At 42.5% G+C, this 19,917-nt stretch overlaps 1 protein-coding gene across 1 annotated transcript; it reads left to right on the plus strand.

Moving 5' to 3' along the window:
- The first annotated feature begins 1,806 nt into the window (after positions 1-1,806).
- On the plus strand, positions 1,807-17,407 carry Ostc (oligosaccharyltransferase complex non-catalytic subunit). Its single transcript, XM_027395712.2, has 4 exons — positions 1,807-2,017; positions 5,414-5,507; positions 8,201-8,398; positions 16,848-17,407. Exons 1-4 carry the CDS (start codon positions 1,879-1,881, stop codon positions 16,864-16,866), a joined length of 450 nt encoding a protein of 149 aa, XP_027251513.1. The 5' UTR covers positions 1,807-1,878; the 3' UTR covers positions 16,867-17,407.
- Positions 17,408-19,917: the final 2,510 nt, after the last annotated feature.

The raw sequence follows: 19,917 nt of genomic DNA on the forward strand, positions 1-19,917 counted from the left end.
GAGTTCCCCAAATACAAGTAGGCTACAGCTCGACTTGGCATCCATATATTTGATTTTGAACAATACTTAATTTTCACAGCAATATCATGCTTTCCCTAGAAATGCAATCCTCATTTATAAAATTTAATCTGAGACCCCAGAGGAAAAAAACTCCTTTCATCCATTTTTGGGTGATAATCATCCCTTTTCCTTCTTTGCTATCTAATAAGTAGTGAAAGGCTAAATATTACTAGTAAATTTTATTTGACATGCTGTAGAGGAGTAGGAGGCAGAAAGAGGGAAAAAAAGATCTACTGCATAAAATATTCCCATTAGGGATTGGAGAGATGGCTCAGAGGTTAGAAGCACTGGCTGCTCTTCCAAAGGATCCAGCTTCAATTTCCCAGCACCCACATGGTGGCTCACAATTGTTTATAATTCAGGTTTCAGAGGATCCAACACCCTCACACAGACCTACATGTAGGCAAAACACCAAGGCACATTATTGGTGCATTGGAAGAATAAGCCAGGTGGCGCATGCCTTTAATCCCAGCACCTGGGAGGCTGAGGCTGGTGATCTCTATGAGTTTGAGGCCAGCCTGGTCTACAGAACAAGTCTCAGGAAAGCCAGAGCTACACAGAGAAACCATGTCTAAAAAAACAAAATCAATAAAGGTGAAGATGAAATAAAAAATAAAAAAAGGAAGAATAGTTATAACTGTTGCCGTGCTCATTTCCCTGGCTGGTTAAAGATCACAGTTAGTATTTATCACTACATCTGCCAGTCCTCATTTCATATTCTTGTTGCTCATAGCAAAACTAATAGTAGCTGGTTTAAGTTCCCGGACTCCTGCTATGGCCCAAATCTTAAAATCCGAATGGTCCGAGATAGTAACATTCCTGCCTTTATTGGCTTGCCAGGTTCTTTAGTTTTGTTTTGTTTTGTTTTTCCCATAGGCTATGGGAATCAGCGTCAGGGCGCTGTTTTTTCCTCCTGGCTATTCTGTAATAGCGATCCATTTTCCCTTGATCGGTCAGGATTACTGCCTCTAGCCTGTAAAGTACTCTCTTGTTTACATGTGATTCCTTGGCCAGAGGACACCTGAAGTAGCCTTCAGTTTTAGTATTTGTGCTACCTGCTAAGCAGATAATTAAAGTGAGAAACCAGAATGACATCCAGATTTTTGGCCCGAGTGATTTTTACCATTTACTAATACACGGGCGACTGAGAGGAGACGAAGAGGAGAGAACTACAAATTGTTTAGAACAATATTTTGTTCTGCCACAGTTAACGGTAGACATGGGCTGAATTTAAAAAAATAAAAAAAGGATAATATACTATTTTGGCAATTACTGACAACTGTCACTATTGTTAGCATCGCTGTAAAGCATGAAGAAAAAGCTCAGCGCGTAGATTTTTTTCAAGCCCCGGGGGAAGCTCCAATACTAAAAAGCAGCGAGTTTCTCAACTTTCCCACTCCCGGGTCCAGCTCTGGGAACCCGGAGCTTCCAGCAGCCAATCAGCTTCCAAGTGTGTCGTCAGCGAGTGGGCGGGGCAGAGGGATGAGGCTCTCTCCACTTCTCTCGCTTAGCCACGTAGGATGCTTTGCAGGTTCTGGAAGATGCGTGGCACTCAATCTATGTTTCAGCAAGAAAAACGAGCGTCTGACACCTACTCAAACCTAATAACATTCTTTATATCATTATCTCCGAAACTATTCCTTATCAGCCCAATATAATCGTTTCATTTCCTAGTGGCTGGATTGTCTACTTCTGACCTTTACGGACCTGCGTCCCTCGGCTCACGCATGCGCCAGAGCTGGGGGAGGCGGGCCTATTTCCGGGCAGCGCGGGAGGCCGGAGGCCGGAGGCCGGAGCGCCGTCCCTGCTGCCGCCGACATGGAGACTCTGTACCGAGTCCCATTCTTAGTGCTCGAATGCCCCAACCTGAAGCTGAAGAAGCCGCCCTGGGTGCACATGCCGTCGGCCATGACGGTGTACGCCCTGGTGGTGGTGTCTTACTTCCTCATTACCGGAGGTAACTCGGCGGTGATGGGTCGGGTGGGCGAGCGCGCTGCTCGCTTGCGAGGCCCGTGGCCGCCGAGCGCGGCTCCGGGAGGGCAGTGCCGAGCCCTGCAGAGCAGCGGTCCCGGTCTCTCTGCCTGCCCCCTCCTCCGCGGCTCCCATCCCGAGAGACGAGTTGAACGTATTTGCCAAGTCCAGCTTTTCTTTTTATTACTCGCTGCACGTTGTTTGATCGGGGTTCTGGGAGCATCATATCCGATTCACTGTGTTTCCCAGGTTGGGCTGGAGAGTGGGACTTTGAAACGTCTCTTTGTGGTCCCTGGAACCTTGGAAGAGATCTGACAGCCATTGAGTTTGTTAGCCCCCAAGGCCTTGGGGTTGCTTTGTTTCTAAAGTCACAAGAATGAGAAAGGAATTTATCGAAAGCACGGTTTTTGAGGTTGGAGCTGAGGCTTGCAAAAAGGTAGTGTGTTGTAGTGGGCAGAACTTGGGGGCTCAAGGAAGCACCGCTTTTCAGTTACCTGTCACACATCCTCTTTAAGTGGAAAATGCAAAGGGGTGTGGCCTTGCCTGCCGCTGAGTTGGCAGTCTGTCTGCGAGTCTTCAGAGAGCCCTTGCAGCGCCATTTCCAGGATTTACTCAGGATTGTGCTTTTGGAGTTTAGGATGTAGTGTACTTAACTGAGAACAGTAAAAAGATCTTAAGTTAGCAAGAGTGGTTCAAGTCTTTGGCGTGGTGGTGACCATATGGTTGCTATTTCATACTACTTGGCTTTGAAGAGGTAAAAGACAGTCTTTAACTGTAGAGTTTACACCCTGCCTAGCTTACATTAACAGAAATGCTAAATGCCACCTTAATGTGTGTCCTTAGCGTTAAGCTTTGCTTAGCACTTTAAGCAGTGAATACTGAGCAAATAAACAAAATGCATTTGGCTTTAAAAAAAAATTAGTCTTCATTCTTGCTGGTCTGTTTCCTAACTCTCATTTCTTTTGGAGACAAGAGTTTTTTCTAGAAGCTTTTCATTGGGCCTCATTTTGGTGTTTGTAAATGGGGTTGGGACTCTGCTCCAACCACTGGGTCAAAGTGGTCACAGCCGAATCTTGTGCATTTATTTTTGACCCCTGGAAAGGACAGTCTTCTAAAAACTCTGTGAGTATACCTTTGTACATAAACAGCGTTGCTGAGAATGGCAAGTGTTAACTGAGTTTCTGTTCACTCAGCACTGGGATAGCAACAAACAAAATATAATTCCTCTGCCCTCCTTGAATGTAGTTGAGACATGTTAAATACCACACAGTTGCTTCCTGCTACATACAGTGTCATTGAAGATGAGAGTTGGAAGCACCATTTTCATTCTGTGTGTTTCCTGAAGAAATGGCCTGTAAGCCCGAGTTTGAATGGTTAAACAGGGTATCCTAGGAAAGAAAAAAAAATATGGACAAAATGTGGGGCCAGGAGGCCAGTGAGGTGCCTTTTGTTTTACTTACATTGGGGCTTCTTGAACTTTTCCTCCTTTGTGGTGCATTTTGGCCTGAGAAAATTTTTGCACAACCCTGGTTGTGTGAAATAAGTGTATAAAGTATAGATATCAAACTTTTACTGATAGTGACACATAAACTGACTTTGCAACAGTAGTTTGGTAGACACACAATTGCACCGTTTCCTAAAACTGAAAGCAAATCCATACAGTAGAAAATGGATGATGTACTTGTTTTCACATAGAGAATCGAATCTTAGTTGATATTTGATACTGGCGGATATAGAACAGTCGGCAGTGTCCTTCAGAGTGTAATATTTTAGGTTTATAATTGCCAATGCTGAGAACATGTAGTGTGAAATAGGAAGCATGTTGAGGGCCATCTCAGAAAGTTTTGTAATCTCTGTCCTAATTTGAAGCTAAAATTCAGTTAACAATGTTTAAAGAAATTCATGCAGCAATTTTGAAAACCAATACACAGTACAGTCCAACAACACTAATTTGATACTTAGCATCATGCTTTTAGGAGAGCAAACTGTGTGTGTATAGTAATACAGAGTAAAAGCAGCCATAATTCATAGGGTACAGTAGTCTGGAAACTGAGCTCGGATGTTTCAGGCAGTGGTTTTTGTCATTGCACAGTGTGAGATGTGCTCAATGTAAAGTGTATGTGCTGTGTTCAGAACCAAGGCTGTAGAGCATACATGCAGTTTAGAGTTCATTTTCTGCTTGCATGTTCACACACCTTTTACTAGTGGCATTTTTCCCCCCCAAAACCCACAGTTGTGTCAGTCCCATGTTACAATCCACAATTTAAGAAGCTGTGGCTTAGTTTATAATGCTAGGTGGGGTAGCAGTGGTTTTAATTAGTCTTTTATCTGCCCAGTTTTGTTTGCCTTTTAGAAAAAGGAGGTTGTAAACTGGATCAGGTGATTCTGGGAAGACAGTGACTGAACAATTGTGGGACTAGGAGGCCACAGCCTGGCGGTCACGCGCAACCTCAGCACTGAGGTTGGCAGAAGCTGGAATAGATGTCTGGTGCTTAGTTCTTCCCAGGACTGTGTTTAAGAAAGGCAGAGACAGAATGTTAGGAGGCTCTACAGGAATGAAGGGTTGATGTAGGGAAGGAGAGCTTGAAAAGACAGGGTGGAGAAGAGATATCCGCAGAGGTGAAGTTCTGAGAAGGCCAGTTGGGATGGGGTCACTGAGGAGGAGGGGCTCCCCTCTCATGTAGCTGAGTGAATGCAGATACCTGGCTTTGTAGGTTTGCCAGGGAGAAGGTAAGGGCATTCTTTGATTCTTTTGATGGGAGGTAGACAGACCTGCTATTGCATTAGGAAAGCTGGACTTGAGGCATGTAAGAACAGCGTACGGTAAGAGAGTATCCCCTTGGTCATGATTGTATTATGAGATGCTGGGTTTGACATCAGTGATCACTGACTAAGTCTGTTATCCCAGCACTGAGGAGGCTGAGGCTGGAAGAGCAGCACATTTGAAGCAGCCTGGGTTACACAGTGAGTCCCATGACACCTGCTCCAGAGTCAGAACTCTGAACCAGCCAAAAAGAAAGCAAGATTTCCTGAGGCCTCTCTTAATTTACAGACATAAAATCACAGATATGTGACTTTATTTTTGTGCTAAAGTAGACCACTAGTATTAATGGAGTCATTCTAGAGTATTAGCCTGTGTTACTAAGTTCCCTTTGTGAAATTGGCGCTTCTTTAAGAGATAATATTTGTTTAGGTGTCATTCTAAGATGGCTTATACAAAGATTAGAATGTTAGCTGGATCTGATTGGATTGTAATAACACAATCAAAGCAGCCCTGTTTATATGTAAAGAAGTCCTATTTAAATGTAATTAGAGGCAGTGAAAACAGGAGTCCTTTTTTTCAGACTGAAAAATCTAATCTGTACTGTTGTCTTTCCTTTAGGAATAATCTATGATGTTATTGTTGAACCTCCAAGCGTTGGCTCAATGACTGATGAGCATGGGCATCAGAGACCAGTAGCTTTCTTGGCTTACAGGTAAAAGATAGCACTTCCAAAAGCTTGATGATGGGAAAGAAGGTTGCTGGCATGCCTAATTATTCAACGTGAGAAAAATGAGCATGGTGGCCCAGGCTTGTAACTCCCAACAGGAGGGTCTCTAGTTTTAGGGAGTCTAGACTACATCCTGAGCCTAGGGTCAGTAGTAAGACTGGCTGTCAGAAAACACAGGTAAATAAAAATGTACAGTAAAAATGATGTGGGGCTTATTTACATTTAGAAACACCTTTTAAAATGTGGGTTTCTTTTTTTTTTTTGTTTTTTCGAGGCAGGGTTTCTCTGTGTAGCTTTGGAGCCTATCCTGGCACTCGCTCTGGAGACCAGGCTGGCCTCAAACTCACAGAGATCCACCACCTCTGCCTCCTGAGTGCTGGGATTAAAGGCATGAGCCACCAACGCCTGCTAAAATGTGGGCTTCTTATGACAAAATGAGGTAAGAATGTAACAGAGTAGAACTATATTATTAATCTATTAGAAAGCCAAGTGTATCTTACTGATTGGCAAATCACCAACCTAAAGGCTGGTTTATAATCAAAATGACAGACTTACCTGGGGTCAGCAAACTACAGTCAATTTTTGGTAACATTTTACTAAATAGTAATTATTGGAATTAGCAAATCCATTTATATATTACCACATAACACCACACACCCACTGATTGCACCACTGGGGTGCCTAATTTATTATCTGTTCTTAAGCTAAGCTGAGGACAGGCCTAAGGTATTTGCTATTTAGGGACTGGAGATCAAATCTGGGGTCTCATGTATAGGGAGGGAATGACCCTTTATGACAGTTATGTGGGCACTTTAGAAAAGACATTTACAGACCCTGAATGTTACCATTAAATAAGAAATATAATTTTGAGACCTTATGAGTTCCATTTCATCAGTGCAATAACATTCTAGATGAATCTGGTATGAAATTATGTTTTTTAAAACAATATCTTTTCAATGAAATCAATTAGTTAATAAAAGTATCATGTACCTTCTCTATAATACCCATTGATAGCCATCTTCTTGACAGAAATTTGCCTTCTCTAAGACTTCAGCATAGCATACATCTGAAAATGTATGCTATGCTGTTGAGGTGGCTCAGGTAAAGGCACTTGATGCCAGTCTTAAACGTGAGTTCAGTTCCCGACCCACATGGTGGAAGGAGAGAACTGACTTCAACAAGTTGTCCTTTGACCTCCTCATGTATGCTATGGCATGCTCACCCCTAAACATATACATGCATACATGACAATAAATTAATTAAATTTGAAGAAAGAAAAGAAAAATCAGATATAAGCATATGCACAAATTTGCATGTAAGGGTTGACAGATTGCTGGAGATGTTGGGGTCATAGGGCTTTAGTTAAGAATTCATGCTTTAAAAATACTTCGAGATGAGAGATTTATTAATTATTATGACTTCAAGAAAACACAGCTACTTCAAATTTCTTTGCATTTGATATAATATTTATTTGTTTATAGGCAGGGTTGCACTGTGTAGTCCTGGCTGGCCTTGAATTCACAGAGATCCACTAGCCTCTGCCTCCTAAGAGCTGTAACTAAAAATGAGGTAGAGTTAGGAAGTTGTGTGTATCTTTAAACCCCATTAATCCAGAGGTAGGTACCTCTCTTGAGTTCAAGGCCAGCCTGGTGTATATAGTGAGCCCTTAGAAGCCAGAGCTACATAGTGAGACCCTGTCTTGAGAAACTAAAGAAAAAAAAAGTGTGATAGAAATTTAACTAGCAGGCTGGAGAAATGGCTCAGCCATTAAAGACTAGGCTCACAACCAAAAATAGAAATTTAACTAGCATAACTTTGAAAAGTTAAAGTTCATATACACATAAGATGTTCAGTTTTTAAAATAAGAAAAATGTGTATTGATTTTTCTATACAATTTTGTTAGTCTGGATAGTCCAAGGTTTTTTTTTGGTTTTTCGAGACAAGGTTTCTCTGAGTAGCTTTGGAGCCTATCCTGGCACTCACTCTGGAGACCAGGCTGGCCTGGAACTCACAGAGATCCACCTGCCTCTGCCTCCCGATGGCTGGGATTAAAGGTGTGCGCCATCAATGCCTGGCTAGCCGATATTTTTTTAAAGCCCTGTAACTTATTTTATGTATATGGTGTTTTGTCTGCATGTACACCTGTTTGCCAGAAGAGGGCATCAGATCTCATTATAGATGGCTGTGAGTCACCGTGTGGTCTGGGAATTGAATTTTGGACCTCTGGAAGAACTGCCAGTGCTTTTAACTGTTGAGCCATCTTTCCAACCCTGATAGTTGATATTTTAAAACTCTTTTTAAAGTAAGCTACATGATGACCACATTTAATTTTTTCCTTTTTTGTTTTTTGTGGTGCTTGGGTAAAGTCTTATGTGTGCTTGTGCTAGGCAAGTTCTACCACTGTGCTAAATTCCCAGCCCAGACAGGTTTTTGTCTGTTTTGTCCATTGTTGTATACCCTGAGCCAAGAATAATATTTGATGGTGTGATATACCTCTCAGTAAATACCTGTTGAATGGATGAGCAGATGAATATCCAAAGGCATAATAAATAATTGTAAGGGTAAGAATAAAACGTTAGCACAAACTATTGTAGTATAAAATAGAAACAGGAATTTTAATCTAAAGGGAAAAACTAATCTTCTAGTAACATTTGCTTTCCTGTGGTGTTCTTTTTCAGAGTAAATGGACAGTATATTATGGAAGGACTTGCATCTAGCTTCCTGTTTACAATGGGAGGTTTAGGTTTCATAATCCTGGACCGATCCAATGCACCAAATATTCCCAAACTCAATAGGTTTCTTCTTCTCTTCATTGGCTTTGTCTGTGTCCTGCTGAGTTTCTTCATGGCTAGAGTATTCATGAGAATGAAATTGCCGTAAGTAAAATACTTCACATAATAAGCAATTTAACTTTTGTTATGAATTGGTATAATAATTACTCAGATAATATAAATTTGTAGATTTAATTTAACACATTTTTTTAAAGATTTTTATTTTTCTTATTATATATATATTTGAATTACAAACAAGATTGAATTACATGACAATCCCAGTTCCCTTCTCCCTCCCTTCCTCCCCTACCACCCCCCAACTAAAATCCTACCTGTCATATGTCCTTTCTTCTAATCTACACCTGACTCAACCTTTCTGCTTCCTCATGACCTCTGCATCCTGCCTTTTCTTCCCTTCTCATTCATGTAGCTCCCTCCCTCCTCTTCCCTTGTCCTCAATTTGCTCAGGGGATGGTGACCCTTTCCCCTTCTCCAGGGGACAAAGTTTGTCTCTTTTAGGGTTCTCCTTTTAACACTCATTTAAAGGTGAAAAATGTCTAAGAACTAAAGAAATTTGTGACTTGCCTCAAGTTGTAACTATAGTTGTAACAAAATTGAGACCAGAAGGTCTTCTTGGCTATCCGTATGCATGTGCATGAGAAAGTCTAATTCTGTTGCCTCAGCCGTACCGACTGTAGCTAGTTTTCTAGAATGTGCCTTTGGTTACTATGTCAGATTCCAGTAGCGTTAGTAACAGTAAAGAGGATTTTCAAGCCATGGCTGCTGCTGCTCTTTCATTATTGGTATAAATATTAAACAGTTGCTTATTTCTAACCTGAGAAGCTAATTTTTTTGACAGCCAGCATGATAGCACAGTGGAAAATGCCATACCATGAAACCTTTGTTTCACATACAGAATTATTTAAAAATACTGTATGAAGCTGACATTTGGATTCATGGAGAGAGACATAAAATATAAATGATCGGTTTGGTTTGGGCTTAAAGTTTTGTAGTGCTAGCCAGCAAATCCAGGGGCACTGTGCACGTCAGGCAGTGGCTTAGGGTCACTGTGCTGTGATGAAGCATCATGACCAAAAACAACTTGGGGAGGAGAGGGTTTATTTCACACACATACTATACAGTCCATTGAGGGAAACCAAGGCAGGAACTCAAACTGGGCAGGAACCTGGAGGCAGGAGCTGCTACAGAGGCCATGGAGGGTGCTGCTTACTGGCTTGTCCCTCATGGCTTGCTCAGCCTGCTTTTTTATAGAATCCAGGACCACCAGCCCAAGGATGGCACCACCCACAGTGAGCAGGGCCCTCCCCTGTGGATCACTAATTAAGAAAATGCCCTATTGACTTGCTTATACCCTATCTTATGGAGGCGGCTTCTCAACTGAGGCTCCCTCCTTTCAGATGACTCTAGCTTGTGTCATGGTGACATAAAACTAGCCACATCAGTCAGGTCCTCTACCGCTGAGCTACAATCCCAAGTCCTATAAATGAATTTTATGTTTAGCTTTAGATTCTATCCCTAAGATATCTCATTATATATGTAAATGTTAAAGAGTCTGAAATTTCAGTTGGGGAGATAGCTCAACAAGTAAAGTGCTTGCTACGGAAGCCTGAAGGCCTGAGTTCATCTTCTGAATCACCATGTAAAGAGCTGGGATGAAGATACGTGTCTGTAACTCACTGCTAGGGAGGCAGAGACAGGCTGCCATCTGGAGCTCACTGGCCAGCCAGCCTTCCACACACACACACACACACACACACACACACACCACACACACACACACACACACACACACGAGGCAGAGACAGGCTGCCATCTGGAGCTCACTGGCCAGCCAGCCTTCCACACACACACACACACACACACACACACACACACTCTGTACATACACATACACCATACACACACCAAACAAAAGAAAAAAGAAATACCACACACTTCTGGTCCCAGGTGTTTTAGATATGGATTTCAGCCTGCATGAAGAAAACCCATTAAGGCGTAGACAGGAAAGAAATATAGTCCCTTAAGGTAAGAAAAAAGATTGCAGTTTTTAATGTAATATCAATTAAAGTTTTTTTTTTCCCTCCTATAGAAAATAGATTTTTTTTCCCACATGATATCTCCTGATAATATCCTCTCCTTCTGCTTACCTCCCGTCCTCTCCGGATCCCCTCACTTTCTGCCTCTCATTAGAAAAGAACAGGCTTCTAAGAGATAATATTAAAATTAAGATAAAATAAGATAAAACAAAAAGTATTGCACTGAAGTTGTAGAGGACTAACCAACAGAAGGAAGAGTCGCAAGCAAAGGCTCAACAACCAGAGACCACTCATTCACACACTCAGGAGTTCCACAAAACTCTAAACTGGAAGATTATTGTAACTCAGAAAATTTTAAATGTTTTTAGAAGAAAGGTAAATTGGTTCTGCAGAACTATATAATTCTTTTTAAAATTTATTTATTTTTATTTTATGTGCATTGGTGTTTTGCCTGCATGTATGTCTGTGTGAGGCTGTCAGACCTTGGAGTTACGGACAGCTGTGAGCTGCCATGTGAGTGCTGGGAATTGAACCCGGATCCTCTGGAAGAGCAGTCAGTTCTTTAACCACCGAGCCATCTCTCCAGCCTCAGAACTATATAATTCTAATTGGGGTTGTTAATATGAAATTTAGAAAAATTTGATGAAGAAGCAGTAGTTTGGGTTTAATTTGAAGTTGATAGAGTATATTCTGATTTTACCTTTAGCAAGCCAAACACAAAGATCAGTTCAGTAATTTAATTTGTTCTTTAAAGAACTATAGTAAGCATCTGTATTAGTTCCTGCTCTACTGCTGTAATAAAACATCATGACCGAGGTAGCTTACGGCTCCACAGGCTTAAGAGTCCATGGCGGTGGAGGGTGGTGGCTGGAGCAGGAAGCCCAGGTTCAGATCTTGAACTACAAGCACAAAAGCAGAAAGAGCAACTGCAAGTGGAACTCTCGAAGCCTGCCCTCAGTGACATATCTCTTCCAACAAGGCCACATGTCCAAATAGTGCCATCTTCTGGGGACCAAAGTGTTCAAATGCCCAAGACTATGGGGGACATTTGTCATCTAAACCCTCACAGAATCATGTGTCAGCCATACTAATTTTTTGGTGTTTGAATTTCACAAGTTCATTTGTCCTGTGGCTTAATCTGTCCACTGCCTAGAACGTGTCAGTGAGGCTGCTTATCCTGGAGCTATATTCCCAACTTAATCCTGGCAGGTCTTACCCAAGAGTCTTTGTCAGCTAAGTATTTGGCTGTGTAGTTCTGCAGGCGTCTGTCTGTGACTTATTTGTCGGAGGGAACACTTCTGACCACTGCCACCTTGTATGACCCCTTGAGCACTCCAGCATCTTTTTGTTCTTTTCTTTGCCTGTTAGAAATAATTCCCCATAGCCTGGTACAGTCTGATAGTACGGGAGAGACTGCCGTTTCCCATAAGACTGAGACATTTTTTCTTTCTAAGCCATGTTGTCTTGGTGTACACTTGAAATTCTAGCACTTGAGAGGTTGAGGTGGACCACTAGGAGTTCAAGGCCAGCCTCAACTATGTAGATTTTGTGGACTGCCTGGGCTACCTGGTACCCTGTTTCAAAAAACAAAACAAAACAAAAAACCCTCAAAATCTTTTCTAAAGTGCTTAAATTTTATTGTCACCTTAAACATTTACACCCAGCAAATACATATTTTTTTTCCTTTCTGAGATATTCTCAGTGTGTTAACGAAAGTTGGCTATAAACTCATGAGCTTGAGTGACCTTCCTGCCTCAGGCTTCTGAGCAACCTAGAGTGCTGGCACTGCTACCAAGTCCAGTTTGTACTGTTAATAGCAGGACAGTGTGAGCATGGAGTATAATTTTGCCTTTGTGCCTTAGGTGATTTTCTGTTTGTATTTTGTATATATACGTAGTACTACTTCTTAGTTTTTCCTTTATGGCTTCAGTGTGAATGTCACTTCTCTTTGTTATCAGTGTGTTCCTATTTTAGTATCAACTTGTTTTTCCTCTTTTAGTTTAGCTGGTTATTCTGTAATTTGAGGGATTAGATAACACCTCTTAGTAAAAGTTTTATTTTACTGAGACATAGCAATTGCACATACTTACTGAGTACCGTGACGCACACATTGGACATATATGCTGAGGATATTGGGAATATCCAGTTGTGCCTCTGTACTTATTAGCCATATTTGCCACCCCTTCCTCACCGACACCATTTGGATTGCCCTTTAGATAAGTCCTGGCTTAAAGTAAGCATGATGGGGGCTGGAGAGATGTCTCAGAGGTTAAGAGCACCAACTGCTCTTCCAGAGGTCATGAGTTCAATTCCCAGCAACCACATGGTGGCTCACAACCATCCGTTTATGAGATATGGTGCCCTCTGGTGTGCAGATATACATGGAAGCAGAATGTTGTATACATAATAAATAAATAAAATCTTAAAAAAAAAAAGAAACCATGATGGGTCTGCGTATTGGTATTTGAGGGTCTGTTTCATTTGCTTTTACAATTGGAGCTATACTCCAAAAGAGTAGTGCTGTAAAGTCTGGCATGGAGGTCATTTCAGCAAGTAGAATCTTGAGTCCAGTGCTCAGTTTTTACAAATGAGTCAGAGGAGACACCGGTGACATAAGACAATCACATAGTCACTGAGGACAGTGTGTAGCAGAGGAAGTGGCTGGGGAATTAGCATCCAGTTGTGGGCTTGCCACTTGCTCCCTCAGACTTTGGGGTCAGTTCAGTGACCTTGTTTGAGATCCCAGATCTACTCAGTACAGTTAGTAGTGTGCTCTAGAGACTGCAAGATTAAGGGGGAAAGTGTTTATTCGCCACCAAGTGTAACATGCTTTGTGTTGGGAACAACCTAAAAGCTCCATTTCAACTTGGGGTTTGGCCTCAGGGTCAAAACGGTATAACTAAACCATTGCTCCTTGTAAAAGAGAAGCAGACTGTTTCCGGGACCCTGGAGAAGATGCTGGAGTAGGCATGGAGGCACTGCACTGTTAGTTCTGCTTCCACTTCTGTTCTTCTCTGGCCTAGTGGTGTGGGCTGGTTAACTGCCCCGTCCAGTCTCACACTCGTAGCTATAACATGAGAATAGGGCTGGCAGGATGGCTCAGTGGGTGAAGGCTCCCTTGCTAAGTGATGAACTAAGCTCCATCCTTGAAACTCACTAGGAGAAGGAAATAGCTAATTCCGTTGAGTTTCCTCTGACCTCCACATGTGTGCCGGGGGAATGCATGCACACAGGCACACACACAACACACAAATGAAATACTTTGTAAAATGTAGAATGAGAAACCATTTATTTTGGATCAAAACATCTAGGCAGACACTTTCCACTAAGTTACATCCCATGTCTAACATCCTTTTAGGATGTTGCAAAGAAATATAATCGTGGCACACTCTTGAGAAACTCCTGTTAATGCTAACCTAGCACAGTGCCTGCCTTATATAGAAGGGACTTAGTGACTGCTAAAATAATGGCTCCCTAGAGAAAACAAATACTTCATGGTGGCTTCTGTCTGTAGTTTTTTTAAATAGATGTATTTGCGTGTGTGTGTGTGTGGGGGGGGTGAGGCATGTGCCATGGCACATGTATAGGTCAGAGGATAGTTTGTGGAATTGGTTCTCCCCTTCTACCATGTTGGTCCCTGGGATTGAACTCAGGTCCTCAGACTGGGCAGCAAGCACTCTTACCTACTGGACTATTTTGCTGGCCCCAATTATTGTTTTTGAATTCTTGGTTCACTTCGATTGTATTTATCTGTAGAATTCTCATTATCCTGATTATAATAACTAAGGATTACCGAGTTATCTCGTCTATAAGAAAGGGCAAGATGATTCTAGGAGTGGCCATAGTAAATGCATTCTAAGATATTTACTTTGATTCTCTACCAGAATGTATATGATAGTAATTCATTTGTTTTTATATTTTATATTTCTTTTTTTCTTTTTAAAGATTTTATTTATTTATTATGTATACAGCATTCTGCTTCCATGTATCTCTGCACACCAGAAGAAGGCACCAGATCTCATAATGGATGGTTGTGAGCCACCATGTGGTTGCTGGAATTGAACTCAGGACCTCTGGAAGAGCAGCCACTGCTCTTAACCTCTGAGCCATCTCTCCAGCCCCATATTTTATATTTCTTAATGTTCCTTGTTTTTTAAAATTAAAAATGTATTATTATTTTTTGCCCACACATGTGTCTTTACCACATGCATGTCTGGTGTCTGTGGAGGCCAGAGGAGGATGTTGAATTCCCTGAAACTGGATTCCATGGTGGTTGTGAGCCACCAAGTAGGTGCTGGGATTTGAACCCAGGTCTTCTAGTAGAGCAGTCTTAACTACTGACCCATTTCTCCAGAACAACTACCCCCCATCCAATGTTTCTTAAGGTTTATAGCACACAAGCATAGGTGACACACTGCCTTCAGGAAGAAATACCACAATATTAAACTGTCGTTAGGTGGGGCTTTGACATGTATATTCACATCACACAGCAGATGACAGGAACCTGTCTCTATAGAGCTGTCCTAGTGTAAGCAAGCACCGAGTACTTTGCTGTGTGGTCCTGATGTGAACCCTTGCTGAAATCATCTGGAGCCTTTTCTGTGCTGTGAAAATTACTTCCCTGTTTTGTTTTTGTTTGAAAGCATCATACTTTGTGACAGTGAATTTCTGGGGGGGTCTTCTGAGTCAGTGTGGATACACACTCAGTGCTTTTTTTATGTTATTCAGTCTGAGCACGCTTGGGGAAGGCAGCTTGAATGAGACGAAAGTTCTCAGTAGATTGACTGGGCAGATTCTGCAGGGGGAAAGAGTGAGGCTTGGGTAGGTTACATTGGCTGCAATGGGTCAGCATGGGTCTACAAGCTGGAAAGGAGAGAAACCAAACCCTTAAGTGTTGGTGTGTGCCACTGTAGTAAGCCTCCAGGAGATCTAATTCCTACTTGACAGGCGAGAAAACTCAACATGCTCATGCTAGCAGCCTCTAACCAGGAATATCTTGTGCTGCACAAAACCTTTCTGAGAGACTCCTCAGGCCTCCCGCAGAAACTCCACTTTATAGCTGAGGAAACTGAGTGAGGTTGGGCCAGGCTAACCCAGTGAGTGGCAGGGGTGTGTGGCAGAGGGGCTAGGCTCTGGAGGCCTCAGTGAGTACAGAGCGTTTTCAGTCATTTGCTGGGTGGGTAGTAGAATATATAGCACTTACCAGCTTTGTTCTGGCCCCGCACGTCCCTTCTCGTTATTAGACTCAGGCTCTCATTGCAGGAGGGAAGGGTTGGAACCTGAGGACCACGTTTGTTCCTCAGGGGCTTCAGGCTGGCTCCCAGCTCCAGGGAAAGGAACTCTCATATGAGCAGCTTGAAGTTTGCTGTCATCCATGGGTACAGCTGGAGTCTGTGACTGCCTTCTGCACACTTTCCACAGGGGCAGACACCTCTGCAGTTTGGGGGCTCAGAGGCTCAGCTCTAGGCATGCTATTCCTGACTCTCCCAGTGCCGCCTCTAGTAGTGATGGGGGGCTTTGCAGTCCAAGCCAGTTTCCATAAAGAGGTTGGGTTTTTTTTTTTGTCGTAATTTTGAGAGTTTAAAGATTGAGTCTGGTTGTGAGCTTTAGCTTTTATGTAGTCTTTTCATTTTCCTGCCTTTTGTGTGTCTAATTTTTGTAGTCTTTTTTTTTTTTTTCCCCTGTTTGGGGCCTGCCCCTACCCCCCAGCTTCCAAATAAATACATGGAGACTTATTCTTTTTTTTTTTTTTTCTCGGTTTTTCAAGACAAGGTTTCTCTGTGGCTTTGGAGGCTGTCCTGGAACGAGCTCTTGTAGACCAGGCTGGTCTCGAACTCACAGAGATCCGCCTGCTTCTGCCTCCCGAGTGCTGGGATTAAAGGCGTGCACCACCAATGCCCGGCGGAGACTTATTCTTACTTACAAATGTCTAGCCTTAGCTTGGCTTATTCTATATACCTTTCTTTCCTTCTTACTCAGTGGCTGGTTGTGTGGCTGGGTGTCTGGCCCCTCGTGTCTGCCTCTCCTTTTCTCGCTCTGTGCTCGATGTTCTCTTGAGCCTAGATTTCTCCTATTTGTTCTCTGTGTCTGGCAGCCCCACCTGTTTCTCTCTCCTGTCTTTCTATTGGCTGTTCAGCTCTATTAGACCAACCAGGTGTTTTAGGCAGGCAAAGTAACATAGCTTCACAGAGTTAAACAAATGCAACATAAAAGAATACAACACATCTTTGCATCATTAAACAAATATTTCACAGCATAAACAAATGTAGCACAACTTAAATTAATACTCTACAGCAAGTTATGTGTTAGTTTGCATATTGCTTGTGATGTTTTCCTTTGAGGGGGAAGAGTTATGGGGAGCCCACTTATTTATTGTGAACCAAAGGTGACTGTGAGAAATAGCAGGGACATTTTGGGATTGTCATTTAATTCATAGGAAGTGGGCACTTCTGAAATGCTTCCTGTTCACATCCTGTGTTTATGAATTACTTCTGCAGGGGCTACCTGATGGGCTAGTGCCTTTTGAGGAAATCAGTGAATCCTGGATTGGCTCCTGTTAGAGAAGCTTTAGAGGCTGAGCCACTCCCCTGTGCGGTGAGGAGAAGAGTGAAGAGCAGAGTAAACGCCACGTTGAGCGACACCCTAGCAAGCATATGACAGCTAGGACTGGAATTCATGCTATCAGAGACACGTTCATTACAGTATTTTTTCTGATGACCTCTTCTGATGTACCAACTATGTTAAGTGGCATTTTCTTCTTAGTTTTTTATTTCCCAAAGAAAATATACTCCATTTCTAAAACTTTGGTATTGAATAAAGTGATTATTTTTTACAACCCCCTTATCATTTTTGGACATGATATTTCTGATTTTCAGAAATTAATGCAAATCGAGAAGTATATCGTGAGACACTTGGACAACCGGTCAGTTCCTCCAGTGGTGCTTTGCCTTTAAATGGTGTGTGTGGTACTCTGCCATTTCAGACACATATGGGAGACTGTTTCCTAGACAATATGTATGAAAGGAGCAGAAATAAATGATTTTTCTAATTAACATTTTATAGTGTGTGGCTTTTGTTGTTTTGTTTTGATATAGGATCTCACTGTGTAGCCTGGAACTTGCTATGTAGAAGAGTGTGCCTCTGCTTCCTGAGTGCTGAGATCAAAGGTGTGTGCCACCAGAACCAGCTCAGTTGAATTAACTTTTTGATCTATAAATCAGTGAGTCCCATTTTCTGTTCCTTAGTCATGCCTTAGATCTAGGTATCAGCTCCAAAGGGTACCCTTGTCCCTACCTGATGCGAAGGCCCACTGACTCCAAAATTGAGTAGGCCCATGTCAACCTGGACTATAAGAGTTTTGATAAAAGCCATCATTCCTCAGGAAGCTGTGAAACTTGTACCCATCAGGGAAAAGGAGGAAGAGACATAAGGATCCATTAGCATATTCCTGTGCCTGCACGTCAAAGCCAGGCCAGCCTCCAGGCTCCCTTGTTACACATTTCAAAGCACCTACCCTAATCTGCCCCCCTCACCCCTCCCCTGCTATTCTCACCCTCTCTCCGTTCCCCATATCCCCATGCTCTCTTCTCTATTTCTTGTTGTCTCCACTGTCCCTCCTACCGTCCCATTTCCCCAGCCTGCAGGCAGGTCCAGTCTCTCTCTCTCTGTCTGGACTCCTTCGGATGCCTTTGGGTGTTTTCTCTTATTCACAACAAAAACCTTAACCATACCATGAAGGGGTCATGTTGGCAATTTCTTTTCTGTGCCCCCTCGCTGGCATCATGAGGGTGCTTCCTGAGGAAACAGGCTCACATTCCTATGGTTACCAAGCACAGCTGCATGCTCTCATCAGAGCTGTGACCAGCTCACATTGGTTTTCAAGAACAACATGTTTGAACACCCCTAGACCATGGCTGTATAGTTTTTCTGGCCAGGTCTTTCAGTTCTCTGACAGGCCATGGCCTCTTCTCTCAGCTCAATTCATTCTAATCATAAAATCCATAAGTTTACAAGTAAGACTCCTCCCACAGTTGAGTCTCCTATGCTATCTAGCTAGTTCCAAGGGTGACCATTAGCCACTCATTGGTAAAGATGCAAACATTTATTCAGAGAGCTTTGCGCACAGGATGAGTAAGATGAACAAAGGCTCTGCCCTCCAGAGCTGCCAGTCATAGATGAAAATGTATGTAAGCTGTCAGGTGCTCAGGTGCAACAGCAAAGTGAACCATGTGTACCAGTGATGTGCACAGAGGAAAGGGGTGCCTGTGCTTTAAGCTCTGAGAAGGAAAAATGACCCATCGATCTCCATCAGAGTTCAAGGCCTGGTTCAGTAGGAATGGACCATCTTTAGTTGGGTGGACAAAAGCAACAGTAATAATACAGCAAGCAAGGTCCCCTTCTATGGATGGAGCAGTAACAGTTCCTATTGTGTACCACTAGGTGGTGCTACACTGATGGTATATTTATTTCAAAACTAGCATTTTGGGTAATCTTTTTTTTTTTTTTAACATGTACCTTAAAAAAAAAGATTTACTTATTTTATGTGCATTGGCATTTTACTTGCATATATGTCTGTGTGGGTGTCAGATCCATCTCTTCTGCCCTGGGTAATCATTTCTTTAGCCAGTACGGTAAAATACTAAGTGAAATATTAATATTTAAATCAATATTTTGAAGCATATAATCAATTATATAAAATATTTTGTTGGTAAAAAGTATGATTTTTATGTGAAGGAAAAAGAAAAAGTGATCCATACTAGGCATAAAATAATTTTAGGGGGAATGAATCATGGTGTGTGAGAAATTGCTAAGGAAGACTGTAGAATGAGTTTCCTTACCAGACTGGACACTTACCACGCTGCTCTCCCAGGAGAGGGAACTGAAAAGTATCAAATGGTTTTGTGGGGAATAACTCGTCTGAAAGGAAAAGGAGGGGAGTGGAGCTAGACAGGAAAAGCTGGTAGACGATGCCAAGCTGTCGTGGGCTGGCAGGCCATAGCTCCAGAGCAAAGCTCGCCTGCCAGGGCAGTATGGCAGGTGGAAATGTCTAGACACTGGTCGTTGGAGGTCGCCTCAAGAGTAGCATGTGACTAGGAAGTTTGGGTAAAGTTGGTAAAGCTAACCACTGGGCTTGCCATCTTGCCACACTACATTGAATCCTTTCTTCAAGGGAAAGTTGTGTGACACATGAATGGTTTGTCTTAGTTCTCTTCTGTTGATTTGTAAAGGAAAACTGGTTTACAGTTCAAGGGTACACTTGGTGGGGAAGTCAGACCAGCAGAAGCTGGAAACACTAGATCACATCCCAGTAACAAAGAGTGGTGAGGCTCTGCTGTGCCTCCTCAGCCAGCTTTCCCCTTTCTATGTTGTCCAGGACCCACCCCACAGAGTCCTGTCAGATGAGACGGCTCTTCCGACCTCAGTAACCTAACCAAGATAATCTCGTCTAATCACACCCAGGTGATTTGAGATCTCAGCAAATTAACAATTGAGGTGAACTTTTTCCGATTTATAAACAAGATGTCCTTTATGTAGGATTATAAATGGGAGCCAGGTGTGGCCTATGCT

Source organism: Cricetulus griseus (genome assembly GCF_003668045.3).
Source record: "Cricetulus griseus strain 17A/GY chromosome 1 unlocalized genomic scaffold, alternate assembly CriGri-PICRH-1.0 chr1_0, whole genome shotgun sequence".
In the NCBI taxonomy this organism is placed as follows: domain Eukaryota; kingdom Metazoa; phylum Chordata; class Mammalia; order Rodentia; family Cricetidae; genus Cricetulus; species Cricetulus griseus.